The sequence below is a fragment of the Maniola hyperantus genome, chromosome 14 (genome assembly GCF_902806685.2).
Source record: "Maniola hyperantus chromosome 14, iAphHyp1.2, whole genome shotgun sequence".
NCBI lineage: Eukaryota > Metazoa > Arthropoda > Insecta > Lepidoptera > Nymphalidae > Maniola > Maniola hyperantus.
In genome coordinates this window covers 5,310,217-5,329,719 of record NC_048549.1, presented here as the reverse complement: position 1 = coordinate 5,329,719, position 19,503 = coordinate 5,310,217, and the positions used below count along the sequence as shown (strand labels likewise).

Sequence of the window (19,503 nt, the reverse complement as noted above, 5' to 3'; positions counted from 1 at the left end):
TAAACCGTGCTAAGCCACAGAGACAAAATTAAAAAAATTGTGGTCTATATCAATAACAATGCTTCCCCCGTTAGCTATTCAAAATATATGCAATAATATACAGTCATCCAGTAACAGTTTTATTATAGGTACTAGCTTATTCCCGCACCTTCGTCCGCGTGGATTAGGTACACTTTCGCACCCCTATTTTACCGCCTTAGTGATTGAATTTTTAAAAATCCTTTCTTAGCGGATGCCTACGTCATAATAACTATCTGCATGAAAAATTTCAGCCCGATCCGTAATGTGGTTTGAGCTGTGCGTTGATAGATCAGTCAGTCAGTCAGTCAAGCAGATAAAATAGTCATTTAAAGAAAAACATGTCGTTTCAATTCATTTCAAGTATCAAGTTCAGGGTGCTAAAGCAATTTTATGGTCGATGTTAACAATCAAAGATTTTTAAATCAGAGCCAATTTTATCTAAAGATATATATATTGTTGTGTACACATATTAAGGGTTACCGCTTAGATCTTAATCTATTGTTTTTTATTTTTATTTGGACCATTTATAGCTGAAACCTGTTTTGTGTGCCTTTATAATAATAATAATAATATTTTTATATTATTATTATTATTATATATATATATTATAGTTTTTAGTTATAGTTAATAGTTTTTATACTTTATAGTTTTATATTATTATTATTATTATAGTTTTATATAATAATTATAGCAGTTTACATAATTACACGTATTTTAACAGTATTATATTACTTGCATATTATTTACTATGCATGACTAGACACTTAAATAAAACAATATATTATTATGTAGTACAAAAGCAGATGATTTTCCTCTAAAAGTATTTATAATATTATTGCTAAAATCCCATTCCAATAATAGATTTGGCTTTTAGTCAAGTTTGAGGATAGATGTTGATAATCTACACATTATACCTAACTAGCTTATTCCCGCGACTTCGTCCGCGTGGACTACGCAAATTTCAACCTCCTATTTTACCCTCTTAGGGGTTGAATTTTCAAAAATCCTTTCTTAGCAGATGTCTACATCATAATAGCTATCTGCATGCCAAATTTCAGCCCGATCGGTCCAATAGTATGAGCTGTGCGTTGAAAGATCAGTCAGTCAGTCACCTTTTCATTTTAAAATATACTTATTTAGATTAAAAAATATTTTCATTGCGATATTATTACCACGCGCTTTGATATTTACGAAAATAATATTCGTATTGATTAAATATATACAATATTTATTTGATAAATACGAAATTAAGCGAAATTCGAAATATTGACCTAAGATTAAAAGAGGCTGCTGACCGCTGTCGATGAAAAGGTTTGACCAAGTCAACTCTCATGAGGCTTGTAACTGTAGCAGGAATTATTTTAATGATGTGATAATCCTAACTAACATGTACATATTGTAATTATTTAATTATGTATGCTGAGTTGAAGACAGATAAAAAACAGCGTGAGTATTCTAGCCGTGGTAGGCTCACTTTTACCTACGTCTGTAAACGATATGTGATAACTGCTAACACAAATAGGTATGTTTATTCATAATCCTACTATGTAAACCACAGATCGTTTTATTTTACACCCATATTATTATTAGGACCCGCCCCAGCGTCACTCGCGTGGAATTTCGGAAAATCCAAACTCAAGTTTAAAGCATTTATTCAAAATGGCCCGTATTTTTACGTACGTATTTTTGATTGTCAATTATTATTGTTGAATTTGTAAGATATGAAATGATGTAATGGTGATAATTAATTACGTAAACTTCAAACTAAAGCTACGAGGGTTCCAAAGTCATCCAAACGCGCTGGTCTGAGAAAAGCCTTTCTTGAATTCAGAGGGCGTTTACGTAATAGATACGTATATATGCAATAATCTCGAGATTCTAGACCCAGCGCGGTTTGACTATATATTTAATATATAAACGAAAAATCTGACTGACTGACTGATCTATCAATGCACAGCTCAAACCACTGGACGGATCTAGCTGAAATTTGGCATGTACCTAGATAGATATTATGACGTAGGCATCCGCAAAGAAAATATTTTTCGAAATTCAACCCCTAAGGGGGTAAAATAGGGGTTTGAAATTTCTGGAGTCCACGCGGACGAAGTCGCGGGCATAAGCTAGTTCGTTGATATTTATAGAAAGATACGGGCATCATCATCATTACGTCCAGAGCTAAACATAGGCCTTATCAGAGTGCCAACCATCCACCCAGCCCTCAACCTTCTTCATCCAGCCTCCCGCTACCCTCTTTATTTATCGTCGGTCCATCTTGCTAGAGGGCGTCCCACACTACGCTTACTTGATATAGAAAGAAAGGTATATAGACAGGTGTAACTATACGGATTTCCTAATGTACAACCTACTTTATTTCGGTACTTGCTACGCGAGTCAACTTTTATAAGGTCAAATACTTATATTATCTGAGATTGTTCCGATATTATAGCCCAAGTAGACGCTCGGAACAGATACGGGGGCCTTGGCATTGTGTGTAATGGGCTGAATTGCTTATACCCACTATATTGCCACTCGCTAGACGAGAATGACCGCTATTTGCCCTCGTCGATCAGCGATAATGAGCGAAGTATTTGACGATAATATTTGTTTGACAATTTCACTCTCATCCGGGCATTTGCAGCGTATGAAAGTAGCACTAGAAATCCCGTTTTACCCTTTGGGTACGAAACCCTAAAAATAACTCGTAGGTAATCTGCAGAGATGGCGCTAAATTGCCAGACAATAAAATAATAAAACGTAGGGAAACCCAAATTCGATACGTATCGAATAACGCTAAGTATCGAACATTCATATACCTAGGTACCTATAGACTTAATCTAGATTACGGGGTGAAAATCGGATCTCAGTTGGGACCGGTTTCAAGAAAATTCTTGCGCTTTCTACATTACTGAAGTGAACGAAGTTTAGACTCGGTGCCTAGATTTCCCAAAAAGCTAGTTTCAAAGACACTCAAAACTGGTTAAATGCGTATCAGAATACGCAAGTGGTAGGGTTTCGTAATCAGGTTTTTAAAAAAATATCTTACTATGCACAAATAAAATTAGAAACAAAGTTATTTTTTGTGGGAATTTCATTCTCACCAAATAATTTCGTTCAAAGAAAAATTGTTCGTCCGAAATTTTCAATGCTCCAATTACAATGTTATCTTAGTGGACCATAGCTAGACTAACTAAGTACATATAATAATATGTAGTTAGTTATTTGTCTCACAATAATCTTAATAATTTTGTGTATAACTACTAAATAATAATAACTAAGTGCTAATATTATTTTAGAATTTTTCTGGTTTTTAGGGGTCTGTACCTCAAAATGAAAAAGGAACCCTTTAGCATCATTTTGTTGTCTGTCGTGTCTATCAAGAAACCTGTAGGGTACTTCCCGTTGATCTAGAATCCTTGCATATTTCTTACCCGACTTTATAATTTTATCACGCAATAAAAAAGAGATGAATTACAATATAAAGTAGATTAAATTGTCTTATAGTTAATATTTAATCATTAATGTGATATTTGGAAATACGAGTTAGATAGTTATAAAATTAGACTGTGTCATACGAGGAAAATCCGAATTTATAATGATAAAAACATTACCCTCCTTCTATAATAGGTGGTAGGATTAGACCTTACGTTTTTTATCCAGGTACCTATCTACATATTTATGTAGATACCTACTTACTGCAAATTTATATGTTTTTGTAGTGAATATTTTAAGTTATTTGGCCGACGATTTGTCTATTCCTTTTTCTACGTAGGTAGTTATGTGCAAATAATATAAATATACAATGTGCTAAATGATTTTAGTTAATGCCGTCATAAAACTATACTGTAAGTACAGAGTTTCAAAGAATATCTATTTTCATTTCATGAGATATTTGACGTCCAATTTCCGAAACAAAATGCTATTTGTTACGGTCTGATGTCAAAAGAATAAAATAAAAGGAATTTAACTAACTTAAACGACTTTCAATCATTTTTAGAAAACGTGACGTAAGAATCGTAGAAAGGTAACACTTAAAACAATAAGATGGTAAAAAATTTGAATTTCCAATTAGCTAATAGGTAAGTAAATTGATTTGATTCAAAGTCGCAAAACAAAAATCGTGAGAAAGCACAAAGAAGGTGCCTTAAATTGGAACAAGGTATGATCCGTTGGGATAGGTTGATCAGTGGTCTCTTAATCCATAATAGGACATCGTAAAATTGTGATAATAGTCATACAAAATCCAAGGAAAGGCGATATAAAACTTTCTACAAGTAGATAAGCGGTTTAGTCGCTAAGTACCTAACTGCCTAATCATGAAACGTTTAAAGATTTCTTTCAACAGAAAGACAATTATGAAATCATTCACACGAGTCAAGACATGTGAGTCCAAACATGATTCATATCAAGACTTTAAACATCTAAGCAACTCACCTTATAATTCTTCTGTAATATAGGTAGGTATAATGCAAAACTATGAAGTGTAGAATTTACAGTGGAAGGATTAGCTTATCATTTCTTAAAATTGCAATTAATCAATGATGATTAAATGGGCTGGTATAGGTATTTTAATGACTTATTAGACGAATATGAACATTGCGATGATTTTTTTGTCTCAACATGTTGCACCTTTCAGATAGTGGGACCATATTTGAGTGTTATCATTATGTGCCCTCGTGTGTGATAAGAAATTGGATCATTTTTATCTACGCATGAGTGTTTGACATCCTTTTTATTTTATACTATCATAAATGCTTAATAATTGGCTATTAATGTCAGACGTGAATATGACACAATTCTCGTATATCAAAATTAGCGCCATATTCAGATGATTTCAGTCGAGTCTGGCTTAAACAACCAGATACAGGTTCTCTTGTGAGAGTAGGTATTCTGCTGCAGATACTTAACCAACAGTCATACACATAGTAGGTATCTACAGGTAAATAGGTGTCATCGTTTCAAACCCCGCAGTAAGAAATAATATAACATTAAGGAAAATGGCGATACATAAATCTGATACAGTTTCAGGAAAATTTTCATGCAAGTCATAATTAAAATAAATATACCAAGTAACAAACTCAATAGTGTGATCAAAAAAAATATTTTTGATTGTTTGCCAGTCTAATTTTTAACTGTTACGAACTAAAAATTATAAACCAATTGATTTTTTTGTAATCCGCATTAAATTCCAAAATTTTTTCGAATGATAATTATTGTTTTACCGATTTAGTATTTTCTCTGGTCATCTATTTTATTTTATAGTCTTTATTTCCAATGTATAAAGACTGATCGTCTCTTTTGTTTGACTGTAGAAACTGTGTACGACCTATTTTTAATATCAACTGACCTTCAGATACAAAAATATATAGCTATCCAATGTGAGGTCAATGACAGCTATTTTCGATGTACCTGGCTGTATATGCTATCTTCAATATGTACATACTAATTTTCACGTATTATTGATTTATGTTAATGTCTAACATAATAATAACCTACCATACCATACTAATCTAATGGAAAATCTAATTTCACAAAAATCTATTATCAACTGTTATCACTTATCTAGAAATAAACTACCCACGATCAATCTTCTTTGGTACATACTCTAATTATACACGTACTTCTATGTATGTAATGTATCATATTATATTTTGTACACCGTATGTGTACGTATGGTCTGCGATAGATAATAATAATAATTAGATACATACATAGGATGCAATCTTCTTTTAGACGTGAGAGAGTCCATCGAAAAGCGAGATCGAGAATTTCACTACATAAAATAAATCTGAAACAATAACAGTTTTGAAAGTAAGTTTCGGTTCGTTTTATATTTCCCACAATTTTATTTCAGTTAAAAATTAATTAAAACGTTATAAAAAAATAATTATACTAAGTTACTTAAAAGACCAAGAAATCTTTTTGGTGTTTTTTTAAACTTTTTTTTATTTTTAAAAAAGGATAATTAATTCTATAAATAAAAACAATTTGACAGAATGTTTACAAGCAAGTCTAAATACCTCGCTCTACCTCGCTCAAGTTGTGATCACAACATTAAATAAAACCGGCTAAGTGCGAGTCGTACTCGCACACGATGGGTTCCGTACCATTATTTACAAAAACGAGCAAAAAAATCACGTTTGTTGTATAGGAGCCCCCTTAAATATATATTTTAATCTGTTTTTTAGTATTTGTTGTTATAGCAGCAACAGAAATACGTCATCTGTGAAAATTTCAACTGTCTAACTATCACGGTTTATGAGAGGCCTGGGTAACAGACAGACAGACAGATGGATGGACGGACATCGGAGTCTTAGTAATAGGGTCCCGTTTTACCCTTTGGGCGCGGAACCCGAAAAATATAAAAAGATAAAACTAGAATGTTTTTAAAGATAACTAATTCAATTTTATCTTACTTTTTCAAGCGTTATCGGCCAGCCTATCCTTTCAGTTATGACTGTGTTATCTTGGGTGAAAGTATAATGTATATGAATTTTAAAGGATTCCTGTTATTATATTACTTTTGTTATGCGATTACTATTTTTAAACCACGTAACTAAATATGTCAATACTAGCTGATGCCCGCGACAAGTCCCGTAAAAAAAGAGTTCAGCCGTTCCGAAGGTTAGCCCGTTCAAATAGACAAACAGACATACAGACATACAAAATTTTTTAAACGTGTGATTCAGTTATGGTACAGTTTCATAATTACAGACAGACTTCAATTTTATTTATTAGTATAAATCTAATAATTACAGAAGTACTTATGTCAGGAATTCACAAAGAATTATTCAATTCTATACGATGCCCGCAACTTCGTCCGCATCGATTTGATTTTTAAAAATACTTGGGACCTTTTTGCTTTTTCGGGTGAAAGTAGCCTATGTTCGTACGACGCCGGGATGCACCTTATCCATTTCGTTTTGAAATTCGAAATTGTATTTCGTCAAAATCGATTAAACGGATGAGCCTTGTAAAGAAAACAGACCGTTCCCAATTATAATAATATTAGTCCATATAGATATCTCTTCCAAAAATTGAAACAGAAAATCACGAATCACGTTTTGGATAATAATTTCAGTTATACAAAATTATGAACTGACTTGTTTAATATATTATCTTTGCTTTAGGATACTTATATAATTTAATTGGTGCAGAATCCAACCACAGGGAAGATATATAAGTGTAAAAAAGACCACCTATTTACATATAAAATAAGCATGTAGCTACTACAAGCAATTTGAGTTAGGTAGGTACCTATTTATAAATCATGCTTCTTCAAGAATGTAATTTACGCTTCCTGTCAACTTAAGTGGCCATAAACTATATTTAAACTGCACCCTCCTTAAAAACAAAAATATAGATATTATATCTACCCATTACTATTTCTGATTTTATCCGAACGCATCCTCTATAAAGCTGCGCACACACAGGATGAATTTATTTAATACTACTAGAATCTAGACTGTTCTAATATATCGGATGATGTCGCGGGCATCAACTAGATGAGAGCATACGCGAGATACGTAGGTAGGTACTGTAGTAAGTAGGTATCTTTAATACGTAAAATATCTAAGTGCGGCAGCAGCTCAAGAATAAGTTAAAACAGAATGCTTATAATATATTCTACTAGCTTATGCTCGCGACTTCGTCCGCGTGACCCCTATTTTACCCCCTTATTGGTTTAATTTTCAAAAATCCTTAGCGGATGCCTATAAGTACGACATTATAATAGCTATCTGCATGCCAAATTTTAGCTCGATCCGTCCAGTGGTTTGAGCTGTGCGTTGGCCGTTGATAGATCAGTCAGTCAGCTTTTCATTCACGTCGCAACGGAGCAAACGGATCGACATGATATTTTTCGCATGGGTATAGTTAAAGACCTGCAGGAGAATGACATACCTATAGGTTACTTTTTATTTCGGAAAATCCTTAGTTCTCATGATATTTTTTAAACCCTATATCCAAATCAATTAAGTTGAGGACATTAGCTAGGGAATACCTATATATTTATTTGTAGAGATTACATCGCAATCACACTACAAGTACGCTACAGTGTAGCTTCAGTGTAACTCATCTTCTATTGCAGCATCCGAGGATCATTCCATTAAAATAATTACACCCAGCAGCCCACAAGGCATCCAACTCGACCGCTACGATATGGAAATAGGTACGTAAAATCGTATAGGCCTGCTAGGCGTAACCTGAGATGGGTATACTGCTTAAAAAATAACTTTTCCCGCGCCATTTTAACTTTTGTGTCAACAGTACGATTTTAGTCCTTATTTTAAAGATGGGTGAACCGTACTTTTAACGTGACAGTTGACCCATAGAATTAAAATGGCACGTGAGAAGTCATTTTTAACCGACTTCAAAAAAAGGAGGAGGTTCTCAATTCGTCGGAATCTTTTTTTTATTTTTTTATTTTTATTTTTTATGTATGTTCCCCGATTACTCAAAAAGGCCTGGACCGATTTTGAAAATTCTTTTTTTGTTTGAAAGGGTATACTTCAAAGTTGGTCCCATTTCAATTTGGTGAAGATCTGATGAACATCTTCGAAGATAGATACTGGAACTCCTCAACGGATAAGAGTAAATTGCTCGCGATCAGTGTAATAGCTTAGTAAACAGTAGATTTTTAACCAGTCATAGCATAATTCCATGCAGCCACTAAAAATTTTTACCAATGAGGTGCCATTGTGGAGTCCCATAAAAATATGAAGTCTAGACGATTCGCGCAGCTAAAGCTAATTGGCACCGGAACCAAAAAGTATTATTATGGAACTATATTAACTCTTGTATACATAATATATTCGGTAATAAATTAAATTATTTTTCAATTTTTAGTGTTTGTGTAACGAAGTCGGTTTTTATTTTTTTTGTAAAAAATTTTGTACGGACTTATACAGGCCTTCTTGGCGGCAAGCAATTTAACTTTTAACTGAGCTTAATAAAAATTATGACATATTTTTTTCTCTTAATAATTATAATGCATATAAGACACACATATTTTTAATTATCATCATAGGGAATATTTAACAAGTCTGCTTTGTGACAGCGAAAAACTACGTGGCATGTAAAAGTGAAAACTTCGTAGGCGGCGGCATTAGCACCGTTTACTCTGGGAGACTGGCATAAGAAGTTAGAACTATTGAAAATCTACACTGATTTGAGTAAGTATAATTAGGTATCTACAGCAGTAAGTCAATTATTTGGTACTAGAGTTTCCCGCGACTTCGTCCGCGTGAATTTAATTTCTTTAAAAATCTTTACTTTTCCCCTTCCCCAGGATGTAAGCTAACTCTGTACCAAACATCAAAATCAATTACAGACAGACACACTTTCGCATTTATGATATTAGTATGGATTTATCAGTATGTATTTAAAAACTACTTAGTTTCATCCTAGTGTTATCCACAAAATCTAGATAGGTAAACAATAATAATAACTTCATATGTATTTTGACTATTTTGAATAGGTACCTACCTAGGTGCATTATAAATTATAATATTATCGTTTCTTACAAGCGATAATCAATATCTACTTCGCCATAAGCTTTAATTAAAACTTTGGTAAATTAAATAACTGTAAATATAGTCCCGCAAATTGCTATTGTAGGTATACGTAATTCATTGCATTATGCGTCAGTCTAGCAATGTTAAACAAATGCACATTATTTTGCATATTCAATGCAGTAACTTTGGCTATTGTATGGGAGTTCGAACTTCGAGTTTCTAGTAACGGTTGCAACTTTTTGCAAAGCACAAAAACTAGTTTGCAAGGGCCTGCTCCACACGTGTGGGAATCAACTTTCTCAGACGTCCCATTAATTAAATAACACTAGTTCGTTCCCGTATTGATGTGAATTCTGGTGTTTATCTCTATACTACTTACCTACTAAACTAAAATTATAGTAAGAAAAGAATTTGTATTTTTTGTTACTAATTTATTAGGGCTCTGTACCTCAAAAGGAAAAACGGAACCCTTATTTATAGGATCACTTTGTTGGCTGTCTGAAAACCGTGAACTTAGGGTTACATCACACAAAAAAAAATTAATTGTGGTCATGAACTAATAATTAGTATTTTCAATTTATGCATCATAGTTTTTGAATTATCGTGCAAAATGTCGCAAAAATATGACTGTAGTACGGAACCCTCGGTGTGCGAGCCTGACTCGCACTTGGCCGATTTTTAAAAAGGGACAAATCTATTTTACTTTAGAACAGGTAGGGTATTACATAGGATTGATCGGCTACGACCATCGATGTATATATGCGACACGGCCATGCCACGTTCATGGTTCATATTGTGTAAAAAGATACGTAGTAGGTAGTTAGTTCGTCCGAACTGGCATTTTATTATTTTTTCCTGGTAAAATTTAACCAGATGCCAAAACTATATGGCTTTTTTCACGCTGCATCCGATCCGAACCCAAGAGTTCTCGTTAAGAATTAGCTGTAGAAGTATTTACATGCGTTTAACGAAATTCGTGTCTCACTCAATTGCAGTACCCGGCTACTTTGGAATTCGGATTTGAATCAGATGCAGTGTGTAAATATGTACCTATAGAGAAAGATCTGCTGGAAACTCAGTAGCTTTTCAAAATTAATAATATTTACATTTCCTTTAAACTTATTTTAAGGAAATCTAGCTCACAAACAAGTGTGATTTATTTGTCTAACTTCCTCAAAGGTGGTGTATGGTCAAGGTAGGCGTCAACCGATACAGTTTTGTATTCATTTAATCATTGATATTATAATATTTGTTTCATCTACTAAACTAATTACCTATCTACGATTAATATTAAACTAAAAGTGACTATTAACCTAATTGAAAATATGGATTGGGTAGATAAGACAGTTTGCCATTAATTTAGGATTTGTGTGATTTGTGAAATAGGCTATAAGTCCCGCAAATTGCTATTGCGCTGGAACCATGTCTCATTAACATCAAAATGACGTCATTGTGAGGTCAGCCGAAATAAAAATATACCATCAGCTCGAAACTTCAGTTGACCTGACTTTCAGTTGAACTGACGTCACTAAAATGGCGGCCACGCGCATTGGTGGTTTGCGGGACTTACCTATAACAAAATGAATTGTGTTCGCTAAAGAAAGCCTTAGACAGCCTACTTAAGTAGTTAATTCTAAGAAATGTGTATATATGTACCGTACCTACCTACGTATAATTTATTTAACAATAAGCAGAAATAGTTCAAGTAGTCGTTATTGGCTTAGACTCAACTGATTTAAGTGTGTCAGTTTACTTTGTTATCACTGACAAAACACAGACTAGCTTCAAAGAAAAGCTAAGAATGTATGTAGGTATGTGTATAATTTACCTGCCGCCTGCCTACGGTTTGCTTAGTATATAAACAAAAGTTGGAGCCGTAGATTTTTTGGGTTATAGTATGGTTATAGTAGGTAAATTACAAAAAAAACCGGCCAAGTGCGAGTTAGACTCACGCACGGAGGGTTCCGTATTACAGTCGTATTTTTCGACATTTTGCACGATAATTCAGAAACTATGATGCATAAAAATAAATAAAAATCTGTTTTAGAATGCACAGGTGAAGACCTTTCATATGATACCCCATTTGATATAGTTATCTTACTTCGAAAATAGAAAATATTAATTATTAGCTCATGACCACAATTTAATTTTTTTTGTGTTATGTAACCACAAATTCACGGTTTTTCGATTTTTCCCCAAATGTCTGCTATAAGACCTACCTACCTACCAAATTTCATGATCCTAGGTCAAGGGGAAGTACCCCGTAGGTTTCTTGACAGACCGACTGACAGACAACAAAGTGATCCTATAAGAGTTCCGTTTTTCCTTTTGAGGTACGGAACCCTAAAAATGTAATTTAAGTACCTACGTTATTCTCATCCTAATTGCAGAATAGAGCCACCGAGGCCTGTCTGGAAACAACTGAACCTCAGCTTTATTTAAATTAACAGACTGCTTATTAAATTGAGAATATCACGCCTCCACTAATCATACATTTTCAGGTATGCCCCGAGGTCTTAGGTACCTACATTATACAAGCACCTATACAAATAATAATATTAGGTACAACATCATTATTTTAAACTGGCTTATGGTCGCGACTTCAGCCGCGTTGGACTACACAAATTTCAAACCCCTATTTGAACCAAACCCTTAGGTTGAATTTTCAAAAATGCTTTCTTAACGGATGCCTACGTCATAATAGCTATCTACATGCCTTTCAGCCCGATCCGTCCAGTAGTTTGACCTGTGCGTTGATAGATCAGTCAGTCAGTCGCCTTTTCCTTTTATATATTTTCATTAAGAAGAATTTCATCTATTAAGATAACGATAACACAAAATAACTAAAAAATACCTAGTTGTATCAATATGTTTAGTGCATGCAAGCATTCTTAATAAACACATGAACACCTACCAGTTTATCATCGTTTATATGCAAATTGAAGTCAAAATTAAATTAAATACAAAATTGCTTTGTTGACTCTCCAAGGTTTTGTAAAAGTCCCGTTTGACTGATTGATACACTATAAATTAATAACGTATCACGATTCTGGGATCACAATAAATAATACAATAATATATATAATATGTCAGTATATTTAAACTTTTACGTTACAAATAAAATTTATCTATACACGCTTTGCTAATAGGCATAATGTAGATAGTAAAAATATGATAACACAAAGCAAAGAGCATGATATTGAATTATTGATACAATATAGGATTTGACCTAGACACATTTTGCGAAAATAAATTAGTTATTTTGATTTTTGAATGTACAGTGACGACATTTTAGAAGGTCGAGGAAAAAAAATTAAAACTCATCTTCCTCAAACTCATTTTCTCAGATGAAGTTGATTTACTTGTTTAGATAAGCAGCTATCAGCTATATTGAAAGGCGCTAAGTAGGTAGGTATTATTTTTAAATATAATAATAATAACAAATAGGACATATTTTAACTCCTATTTAAGTTTTTGTTAATTCACTATCCCATTTAAAGTTTACAAGTTATATTTACCTACCTGTTTCATCAACACCGGCAGCTGTTGATGTTCCAGTGACATTTTTAAATCCGGGGAACTCATTAATTTCTTTTACACAAATTCTGTACATCAATTTTTAAAATCCACTTCACCACTTATTTATCTTATTAGTCCCACTTGCATAAAGTTTGTTTATTTAGTAATTAAAATATATTGATTGACATAATAATTTCTAATTCAGACACGGAAGATAACAGTCACTCAATGTCGGCGTGTTTTATTTAAACTTTGAGTTTCGCTTTATAATTGTTTTTTTAAGTCTTGTAATTAGTTTTTTATTTATAAATATTCTTGACCTTGAATTGCGGGTAGGCTTTAAAATCGGAATTCGGAATGATCGTTCATAAACGCGACCGCCCGACGCCGGCGCGCAAAACGAATGAGCGAGCTAGAGCAGTAGCCTGTAGCAGGCAAATCCCCCGGCCGGCGTGCGTATGCGCATGTATGCGCATAGCACAGCTCCAATTCTAGACATCTAATGAACTCTAGTGTATGTCGCTGCCAGCGTCGTTTAATTTGTTTATATTAATTAAGTCAATAGAAAATTAACTGTCGATCTCGTAGATACGAACGCGGCCTAAATAACAATATGGATATCCTACTTAGCGGAATATAAATATAATTTTCACGCTCGACTCGCGTGATGTTCACGCGTGGATGCGTGATATTGCGCCCTCGAACATTGATGTGCAAGCGGCCAGTTTATTTAATGACATTTCGGAAATCAAGTTGTCATTTAACACTTGTTTATTTACTAAACGGTAGGTACATTTCAAGACCTTTTCACGTGTAGCGCATATTCCGGCATCAGGTTTACCCAATTTCACTCTCTCAAAGATCACGGTTTGTCAAGCAGTGGTCCATTATAAGCTGCAAACTGGTTTCAAATAAAAAATAACCATTACGAGTGTCTTCATTAGATCAAAGTTGATAAGATTTTAATCTTATGATAAAACGTAAAAAATATCACAAGATATCGTAATTTTGTTGATAACATGCTTAATAATATTATGTATTTTATTTGAAACTTTATCTAAACATAATAAATATATTCAAAAAAGAAAAATCCTGTCTCACTGACGGACTCGTCAACACCCAGCCCAAACCCTTGGACCTAGAAAGCTGTTCGCACAGAGGTTCCAATTAAAAGTGGACAAGGAACAAGAGCGGCCTTTTCAAAATTTCCCCGGGATAGGGAATAAAGATGATTGATGTTTTTGAAGATCAAAGCTACGGGCGATCGCTAGTTAGATGAATATTACAGTATTTTCTCGTAAATTTCCGATGATTCAACCTAATTAACACAAATTATATTAATAAGCAACTAATACTATGCATTAAACTTAATTAGCTACGCGTTATTGAACTAATAATTTCTAGATTAATATTTCCATTTCAAAGATCAACTAGGTGTAAATAAGTAAGTAAACATATTTACTATAAACAAAGTGATACAAAGTTTTCACGTGACCCTGGTTCCGGGTTATTTCTATTTCTGAATCAGTCGCTTTTTCCTCAAATACTTAGACTGAAATCCATTTTTTTTTTAATTCATATACAAGTTAGCCCTTGACTGCAATCTCACCTGTTGGTAAGTGATGATGCAGTCTAAGATGATAGCGGGCTAACCTGGAAGGGGTATGGCAGTTTTTATTAAACCCATACCCCTTTGGTTTCTACACGGCATCGTACCGGAACGCTAAATCGCTTGGCGGCACGGCTTTGGCGGTAGGGTGGTAACTAGCCACGGCCGAAGCCTCCCACCAGAATAGAGCGCACTTTGACCTTGCTCAGACCTAAGATTGAGTTAAAACGAGACAGATTTATGTGAGAGATATACATCTGTCTCGTTTTAAGCAAAGTCAAAGTGCGCTCTATTGATCTCACCCTAACTTACCAGCATAAAAGGTTTAACAGACAGACTGAGATATCAAGTACAGCTCAAAGCGCTGGGTCTACAAACTTGAGATTTTGTATGTTGGTTAATATTATACTTATGTGGATTTTTTTTATAACGTAGACCGCCACTAAGACCAGTTACGCACCCATCCGAACCGAGTCCGTGAAATAACGGATATAAAAACTTGGACCAAACTCGGATAATGCTTACGCACTAATCCGATCTCTGATGCAAATCCAAGCTATTCAGTGGACATAACAGTATGTGGGTCTTATAGCTGGTATTAGGGGAAAAATCTGAAAACCGTGAATTTGTGGTTACATCACACAAAAAAAATTAAATTGTGGTGATCCATACTAATAATTAGTATTTTCAATTTTCTTAGTAAGATAACTATATTATATCAAGTGGGGTATCATATGAAAGGTCTTCACCTGTGCATTCTAAAACAGATTTTTATTTATTTTTATGCATCATAGTTTTTGAATTATCGTGCAAAATGTCGAAAAAATAAGACTGCAGTACGGAACCCTCATTGCGCGAGCCTGACTCGCACTTGGCCGTTTTTTTCTATGTGTCAACTCTCATGTCCAATGTACGGATCTCCTTTAAAATAAGGACTAGTGCTGGTCTGGCACTACAAAAAGCCACCAAACAAGAGAAGAAGAAATAAGGACTAAAATCGTACTTTTGACACATAAAGGTAAACTAGCGCGTGAGAACACATTTTACACGCATTAAACATATATGTCCCGTCCCCCCTTCACCATTTTACCACCGAACCGCAAAACGTCGGGTGAGTTTCCATCCTTGTGTCGTCGACATCCCATCTACACGCACGAAACGTTTTGCGTCTTTATTCCTCATACGCATGGCTAAGGTTTGGAATACTCTTCCACGATATGTGTTTCCTGCCAATTACAACCCGGGTATGTTTAAAACAAGAGTGAATAGGCATCTTCTAGGTAAACGCATCCCATCTTAGGCCGCATCATCACTTTCTATCAGGTGTGATTGTGGTCAAGCGTTTGCCTATAATGAATTAAAAAAACTTACACGTAGTAGGTATTAGGTATTATCCGGCATACCGCATACCTAACAGCCGTGATCCGTGATCTGTGAACCGTGATAACAGAAAGTTTAACCATAGTACTGGTACAAACTGTAAACACTTAACATCACAACACCGCGTGCCATAAGAAAATATTGATACACAATTTTTACCTACATCTGCCCGAGTCAACAAGTACACTGGCGATCAAATAGACAGTGTTTGGATAGGGCGACAGCAATGATTACCGTGACTGTACAGAAATACAAACATACCATTATTGAATCACAAGAATGTGAATAAAAACGAAAGTTATAGAAAATTCTCAATACTTCGTTGGCGTGGATTTAGGATTTTAAAATTTCCTTTGTTTTTCCAGACTACAAGTACCTATCCCATTATATAAATGTAAAAGCATCTAAATAAATAAAGAAAAAAATATACACAGGTTGTAACCAGAACGCTGGCAAAAACGAAAACAGTAGATAGTACTAATGATTACTGATATGATGCCACAAAAAGGAACGCGAAAAAAATATACAAAATCCTATAATTTTGTAAAAGTTTACAATGTATTGCAAATAAAACATCTGACTGACGCTAGAGGACAACGAACGTTGCGTAAGTAGGTCACTCGGAGTCAATGGCACGTCGTAGGTGGGGCATTGACCCGAGCTTTGCACGCTATACATTGCGAATTTGAAAAATACTAAATCACTAAAACTACTAAATGAGGCAAATGGTTATTGGTATTGAATTGTGTTAAGGTAGTATAACAATCACGCTGTTTTTGCTAGCGTTCTGGTTCACCCTGTATAAGTACGGTAGTAATATGGATATGAATAGTAAATGTTTAAAATAAATTTCTAAATTTTGCTATGAAGTTGAATATAGAGGCAACGTAAACAAACACTTAGCAACACATTAAAAAATCGAAATCATTGCAATTAATCCCCTGGAAGGAGATAGGCTACTTTTGATCTAACAAAATCAAAGAGTTCCCACGGGATTCATAAAAAACCTAACGAAGTTACGTGCATCATATTTTAATTGATACAGAGGGTGGCATCATGAAATCGGACATACTTAGACTAGGTACCTACTTTTTCTCCCAGAAAATGGAAGAGTTCCCACTGGATTTTTAGAAACCTAAATCCAAGCTGACGAAGCCGTCATCATCTAGTTGGATAGTAAAATTGTACTAAAAAGGCTTAGGAGAAAGATATTTCAATGTCAGAACTGACTCAACTAAAATATTTTATCTGTACAGTCTCCAACTCCCTACAAACATGCTAGCCTGTGCTGGAGGCAAGTCACTGCAATACCTTAACTGTACCAGAAATAGACACCAGACATGCCCCGTATCTCGATGTAATGTACCGATACGCACGCTTTATGATTGCAACATGGCGTGCCGCGTAGGATTTCACCCTGACTGAACGTTTCATGATTTAAATGGTCAGTTGTTTAGTAGCCATTGACTTATATATTACTTCGTATGGACAGGGTTATTGAACAAACACAATGGCAACAACTCATTGGTGCTATAGCACCAATGCAACTTCAGTGACGTTTGGATTTCAAACGGGTCGTTCATCAGTACCTATCTAAGAGGTGGCGCTGATTTATCTAAATATATAAATATATAAAAGGAAAAGGTGACTGACTGACTGACTGACTGATCTATCAACGCACAGCTCAAACTACTGGACGGATCGGGCTGAAATTTGGCATGCACATAGCTATTATGACGTAGGCTAAGAAAGGATTTTTGAAAATTCAACCCCTAGGGGGTAAAATAGGGGTTTGAAATTGGTGTAGGCCACGCGGACGAAGTCGCGAGCATAAGCTAGTTTGGTTTCTAAACCGTGAAAATTTTTGTTCGCTTGACCATATCTTGTCATTTCTATCGATGTTAGAGTACCTAGCGTCATTATTAGGTTTTCATAGCTTCTAATGCTTCTAAGCTTTATTTTATTTATGTCAGTCTAGTCCGTTATAATATTAACTACTAGTAAATGCCCGCTACTTGTCCGCTTGGATATAGGTTGTGTTAGCTTGTTGGTTTGTCCTTCAATTACGATGCAATGGAGCAACAGACCGACGCTATTTTTTGTACGGATATACTTAAAGACTTGCAGAGTGACATTGGGGCCGATTTTCTTGTACACAACACAATCTCTAAACTAAACTAAATTTACAGGTCGAATCCTTTTCCGCGAACAACATTATGAAAGGGATAATAATAGATTTAGAGATATCATTTTAGTTTAGTTTAGGAATTGTGTAGGTAGGTACACCGGAATGAGCCACATTGGCTACTTGTATCCCGAAAATTTTAAGAGTTTCCACGGGTATTTAAAAAACCTCAATTAGTCGCGGGCATCAGCTAACAATAATTAGTAATAATGAATTCCTTCCACGTCATTTTTAGATTTCTATGAATGTGCTTATTATGTGGTGTACCTAGTAGATACAATAAAAGTGTGGTCATTCAGTCATTCATGATCACAATTAATCGATAGCCTTATGGCACGTGGGTGGGTTCAATTTTAATTGTAGGTATATTTTTAAATGTAGTGGCGGCGTGAAATCATTCTTTATTTTTACCTAATTATTAGTTATTGTATTAAGTAAATAAGCTCTACTTTTAGTGGGAATGAAAAGTTCAATATAAGAGCCCGAAAAAGGTATTATAAGTACTTAGATATACCTATCATGATTCATGACACAGATTTTCAGGACTATTGAAATGTCTAGGGCTCCAGTATATAAATTATTTTCAATTATAGTCCATACCTATTCAAAACCTAGTTCGAAACTGCATTCTAGCACTTGACTAAAACAATGTTAAGCAATATCGCTTTCACAAGTCACAACTAACAGTACCTACTACAACTTAGCAAGACAGTGTTAATTTGTGATACAGTAGGTCTAACCAGCGTCAAAATTATAAACAATAATAATTGCCTGAAATAGGTAGGGTGACCATTTGTCTGGGTTTCCCCAGATTTATCCTCTTGGATACGTCATTGTCTTACTTCCAGTGCTTCCAGTCCCGTCAAGCTATAATTTGTTATTCAGTCAAAATTATTTTTGGCCATCACTCGTTGGTGGTATGCGATGAGTCTATTGGGGGATTTATTACGACTTTTATACTTAGTTTTAATTTGGGTAAAGATTTAAATAAATAAATTGATTGAAATTGATTGATTTTATCTGTGTCCAAATCTAGTTTTATCTTTAAAACGTGGTACCTGACCCAGTTACGTTAATCTACCTTTGTATTTCAAATCCTGTTTTATTCTTATTAATTAGTAGGAATTCATCTGCTAATATAATAAATATGCAGTCTAAAATGAACCTAAGTTAATCTGTCGGTCTGTCTGTCTGTCTGCTAGCTTTTCACGGCCCATCCATTCAACCGATTTTGACGAAATTTGGTACAGCGATAGCTTTCATCCCGGGGAAAGACA

At 34.5% G+C, this 19,503-nt stretch overlaps 1 protein-coding gene across 7 annotated transcripts in view; it reads right to left on the bottom strand.

Moving 5' to 3' along the window:
- The window catches only part of Gbs-76A (Glycogen binding subunit 76A), a 53,065-nt gene that overhangs the window by 10,098 nt on the left and 23,464 nt on the right, over positions 1-19,503 (bottom strand). For 2 of the 7 annotated variants that reach the window (XM_069502913.1, XM_069502915.1), the window contains exon 2: positions 5,730-5,806. The exons of 3 other annotated variants lie outside the window; for them this stretch is intronic. Coding sequence is in view for 1 of the 4 variants with exons in the window: in XM_069502910.1 (XP_069359011.1) it covers positions 13,056-13,118 (63 nt within the window). In the remaining 3 variants the exon portion in view is untranslated. Of the gene's footprint in view, positions 1-5,729; positions 5,807-13,055; positions 13,535-19,503 lie in introns of those variants that run through there. 2 more of the 7 variants (XM_069502914.1, XM_069502910.1) reach the window with 2 other exon arrangements.